Consider the following 5,261-nt stretch of genomic DNA (forward strand, 5'->3'; position numbering starts at 1 on the left):
TATAATTCTTGAAGCCAAAGAAAATGATTCTCAAAACCAAAGAAAATGATTCTTAAAACCAAAGAAAATGATTCTTAAAGTAAAAAACAATCGAAGAAATCGACTTTAAAGAGAACGTACTATAATCAGGTTCCAATTGTCGCGGCTATCACAGCGACGAGCAGTCTCTTCTCCGATCGCTATCACCCGTTTCGCTGGATCGACGGCGTTCTTATCGCGCGCGCATGAGGTAAAACGACGAATTCTGGCAGATTTGGAAAAATAAACCGGGTTACAAGGTTTCCCAATCTCTGTGTAGATAAGCGATCCAGCTACCGGGTTCCGATCATTATCCGACGGATCTCGCGCCGATCGGTGATTGATCGTCGCCACCGTTCCGACGATCGCTTATCTGTTTGCTGTGGGAAACGGAGCGATTCACGAGCCTCCTCACAATCAGTGTCAACGATTGTTCTGACATTGGATGTTGGCACTATCGGCCGGTTATTCGCGAGCATAATTGCAACCTTTTTTCACGACTAGTTCTACCCGATCGCGTCGCATTCGATCGCGCATCGTCCCGCGCTCCCAATACCTGTCAGCGCTATAATTAAGACGAATTGATAAGTTAAGATAAGTGGCAGCTCGTTGTTCGATAAGCCGGTATTTATGCCGAGGAAAGTTGCAGCTCGGTCAGTGTTAGGTGGAGGTTGACCGTCACACGGACAACCATGAAGTCGGCACATCAAATTTTCACTATTTTATTGGGGGTCGCCGTGATCGGCGTTACAAGCGGTGAGTAAGAAATTTGGAAGGATACCTGAAAATCGATCGAATTCCTGGATCAATCGTGATCGAAATCAGTGGATAGACGCTTTCGTCGTATGGAAGATAATTCGCGGTCTAGTCGACGCACAGATAGGAGCTTCCGTGAAATACGTGATCCATATTGTCGGTCGCGAGATTGCATCGTCATTCTCTGAACGTTTCCATTTATTGTTTCCTGCGATCCTCGGCCACGGCGAATTAATTACAAGGGTAACTCGTTTCAGGGGACCCGGTGAACAATCAGACAACGTACGTGGATCTAGAGTGGGTCAGTTTTGGCCTGGCAGGCCGTATTGTGAATGGGACAAAGGCGTTCTCGAAACAGTTCCCTTATCAGGTAGAATTTTTGATGTCGCTGCTGAAGGCAGGACGATTTCGGCGATTTTGCTATATACATTTACAATAAATTATATTTAAATACATACTTTTAGTAAATTATATTTAAATATGTATTTATAATGAACTATATTTAAATATATATTTATAATAAATATATAATAAAAATAATATAGATAGAGACAATAGGGCTTCGTCTTCGCGAATTGACAATTTGCATTTTGTTGATTACTGTATATTGCATCAAATTTTTAGCTTAAATTAATCTGTCTGTTTCAAATGATCCAGATAGACTCGGATTAAACAATTAATATCGAAATACTAAATATTAATATTGAAATATAGTAATATAAATATTGAAGCAATATAATACTATTTAATCGAAATCGATTTCTCCAGGTGTCACTACAGAGGAGCTACAACACCCGCCACTTCTGCGGTGGTTCCCTGATCGACGAGTACTATGTGTTAACAGCGGCTCACTGTATGTTCCTGTGAGTGGATTAAAAACAAATCACGGCCGGCTTGTTTCACCGTGTTCGAATCTTGACAGCTTCGGTGCTTTTATCGCCGCGTCGCAGTCGCAGGCCACTCGAGTGGCTCGAAACGATAAGTCGCATCGAGGAGCGCGGATCGAGATCCGATTTCGAATTAATTTTATCGATGCCGCTTTAATTGCTTCCATATTCGAGTAAACAGATCGCTAAATCGTAATCGTTGATGTGCAGAAGTGGCGAGCAAATATTACCTTGGACGGTTACGGTCGTCGGCGGCGAGCTACAGCTGAACACCCAGACCAAGGTCGGACAAAGAAGAGGCGTCGCCGAGATCCACGTTCATCAGGATTTCGATAGCAGCACCCTGCAGAACGACGTCGCCCTGCTACGTGTATGACAGATCTTGTTGTTTATCGATCTCACGATCATTGCGTGATTGATTTCGTCTTGATCAAGTTTTCACGGGTGAAGTAATTTCTGATCGGTTGTAACGTCGGTTTCAGCTGAAGGTTCCCTTCAAGCTGACCGAGGAGATCACACCTATACGTCTGGCGGTCGAGCCACCCAAGACCGGCACCGTCTGTCAGGTGTCTGGATGGGGATATCCTTCGGAGGTGAGTCCTTTATCGATTCTTACGATCGTTGCTCTTGATCGTCGCGTTATTCATTTTATGCGAAGCGATCGGCAGCTGAATGGGGATTCCTTTTTTTTATTAGTTTAACGCTGGGATTCAGAGGTGCGTATTAATGACGAGTCATTAATGATTTTATTTACGATTATTTTTGCTGCAATGATATATTTGTCAGTTATTTATTTTGTACATAGAATATAGAATTATAGAGGTATAGAATTATAAAATTAGAGAATTGTAGAATTGTGGAATTGTGGAATTGTAGAATTGAGGAATTGTGGAATTGTGGAATTGTGGAATTGTAGAATTGAGGAATTGTGGAATTGTGGAATTGTGGAATTGTGGAATTGTGGAATTACAGAATATGGCATAATGTCACTCGAAAGAATCAGAATAAAAGTCTCATTTTAATAAAAATTTAGATTTAAATATCCACAATATCAATTCCACTTAATTCTCTGTAAATGCAGAAAAATCCTTCTTCACACCATTTTATCAACGTATTTCTAAATCTCGTGTACAGGATTATCCAGTGGTCAGCAACGACCTCATGTACGTTGACCTGCCCATCATAGATACCGATCTCTGCGGGAAACTTATGGTGAACGTTACCGAAATGCTACCTGGCATGTTCTGCGCCGGATACATGGAGGGGCAGAGGGACGCCTGTCAGGTACCTCTGAGAATTCATCTCGAATCACTTTCTCGATAACAAAGATAAAACATTTTACCTCAGCTGATAAGAAATGTTTACAAGTAATTGCGCTTAATATACCGAGTGCAGAGATAAAACTATTTTCTCGTATCTCTATAGATTATAAAAATTGATCTATAATTATTAATAAGAATTAATCAGCTTCAATACATATGATTAGATAATTATATTAATGATTAGTTATTATATTAATCATTAATGATTACATTAATAATAAATGACTATATAAATCATTAATTAATTAATTACATTAATAATGAATGATAATATTAACAATTCATATTTATATTAATAATGAATAATAGTGTTAATAGTTAATGATTATATTAATAATTAACGATTATAATAGTTACGTGGTCGAATAATTACATTAAGCAACCAACAATTGTGAACACAATGGAGATAGTTTAAAAATGATTTACCTCTCCAGGGCGATTCCGGTGGCGGCATGATCTGTAACGGCCAGCTACAAGGTGTGGTTTCCGGCGGCTCCGGCTGCGCTCGTCCGGAGACGCCGGGCATCTACTCGAGCGTGCTCTTCTTCGAGGAATGGATTCTGGCGAACATGAAGGCTCCGGAGGCGTTGGACGTAAAAATAGCCGGCTCCGGAACCGAGCAGGTGTCAGCCTCCCCTTTTCTGTTCTTCGTCCTATATTCGTTAATCTAGCGCCTACCTCTAACAGGAGGTTAGTCAACTGTTTATACCCATGCTGAAATTGAAACGTTTCAGGTGAATTCTGAATACCTGGATATCACCAGCTAGTCATCCTCAAAGTCTAATTCAAGCGATCGCGGACGACCAGTTTCAATTACAGTGTCAATAGTAAAATTATAAAAATTCAAACTCTATCAACACTTAGACAACCGAGAGAAAAACCAAAAGAAAAAAAAATTATAAAATTGCGGTATATTATTTTAGATAAAAATTTCGAAGCCAACTTATATAGCTTCTTGTATTCTTTCAAAATAACAGAACAATAATGAAATTAAAGCTTTACTAATCGGTAATCTATTAATCTGCCTTTTCCTCTGATTGGCAGCCGATGAATCAGTTGTTACGGCAATCATTAATTAATTTGCTATCTAGTATTGAAATAAAATTGTTAGATTGTACTATTGTGAGCTTCTATATTATTAGATATTTTTATAAGTATCAGATACCTTTCCGCGATTAATAAACCAAATAAAAAGAAGAAAATAAATGAAGAAAATAACAAAAAGATATAGCTTAACGCTAATGCTGTGAACATATAAAAATATTAGCAGATTTAATTATCTTACAATAACAGAAATGTTTATAGCCGAATTGATCTGTTGGTAAATTATTAAAAAAATTATAGTATCCATTAGCGCAACAATTTTTCCATTCAATCATCAAATAATTTTATTAAAAACAGGGAGATATCTCCATTCGGTTGGCTAAGTGTTCAGATTATATCAAAATATATGTGTATACATGTAATGACCTTCCATTTGTTAAATAAATTGTCCGTTTTTAAGCATCGCAAAAGAAGTAAATAAAAAAATGAAAATACATAAAAATGTATGAATAAATAAACAAAACTCTTTGCTGCCCGGAGTAAGAAACTCATATTTTATTCTCTCTATATTAGTCGTTCTCTCTCTCTCTCTCTCTTGTTCTCGTTCTCTCCCACTCTTTTCCTTTATGTCTTGGTAAACACCGGGATCCAGCCGGAAGCTGATTGAGAAAGTTTCGTCGGGCTCTAGCGCGACTCTACGTAAATAATTCCGCGCGGACATCGTCGACGAGAATTCAATATCCGGCGTCAAGCTGCTCGGGGTGGTCCCGATGTTTTATTAATAATAATCGAGGAGCCGATCTCCACTGGAACTACTCGGATAAAATAGTCTTCTTCTTCAGTCTAAGCGAACACCGATCGACGCGAAAGCAATTTACAATAATTAATTATGTAATGAACGAGAGGATCGTTACATTATTAATTAAAACGTAAAAATCAAATTCCGTTTCGATTTAAAAGCACACGGCTAACATTCATACCATCCGGATAATAACGCAAAAGGCAAACAAGTAGTTCGTTGCAGAAGTCCTCGACGTCGCTTCTTTTCTCCCGAAGATCCGTCGAGCCGCGATCGAAGGGCCAACTCGGCGCATCGTAGAGGAACGATCATCCTCGAAAGCGTCTTTAAAGTTTTAACAAGCTCATTATTCCGGCCGGCAATAACCGCGTCCCGGACAAACGCGCGGTTGACTCGACTACTATCCGCCCCCCCCCCCCCTCCGCTCCCTCCCTC

General features: G+C 39.4%; 1 protein-coding gene across 2 annotated transcripts; it reads left to right on the forward strand.

Annotated features, from left to right (window-relative positions):
- Window positions 1–506: 506 nt before the first annotated feature.
- LOC144467958 (trypsin-2-like) lies at window positions 507–4,594 on the forward strand. Of its 2 annotated transcripts, XM_078176990.1 has the most exons (8): window positions 513–774; window positions 1,032–1,144; window positions 1,543–1,637; window positions 1,872–2,031; window positions 2,144–2,254; window positions 2,796–2,945; window positions 3,418–3,606; window positions 3,718–4,594. In XM_078176990.1, exons 1-8 carry the CDS (start codon window positions 711–713, stop codon window positions 3,748–3,750), a joined length of 915 nt encoding a protein of 304 aa, XP_078033116.1. In that variant the 5' UTR covers window positions 513–710; the 3' UTR covers window positions 3,751–4,594. The 2 variants fall into 2 exon arrangements, with proteins under 2 accessions (XP_078033115.1, XP_078033116.1); XM_078176989.1 differs by lacking the exon at window positions 3,718–4,594 and having other exon boundaries at window positions 507–774; window positions 3,418–3,711.
- Window positions 4,595–5,261: the final 667 nt, after the last annotated feature.

The sequence above is a fragment of the Augochlora pura genome, chromosome 3 (genome assembly GCF_028453695.1).
Source record: "Augochlora pura isolate Apur16 chromosome 3, APUR_v2.2.1, whole genome shotgun sequence".
NCBI lineage: Eukaryota > Metazoa > Arthropoda > Insecta > Hymenoptera > Halictidae > Augochlora > Augochlora pura.

What these genes read in the sequence shown, in the direction of transcription:
- LOC144467958 (XM_078176989.1), top strand. Translation starts at nt 711, where the DNA reads ATGAAGTCGGCACATCAAATTTTCACTATTTTATTGGGGGTCGCCGTG. An exon ending in CGAAACAGTTCCCTTATCAG is followed by an intron (nt 1,145 to 1,542) that starts GTAGAATTTTTG and finishes CGATTTCTCCAG; the next exon opens with GTGTCACTACAGAGGAGCTA. An exon ending in GATGGGGATATCCTTCGGAG is followed by an intron (nt 2,255 to 2,795) that starts GTGAGTCCTTTA and finishes TCTCGTGTACAG; the next exon opens with GATTATCCAGTGGTCAGCAA.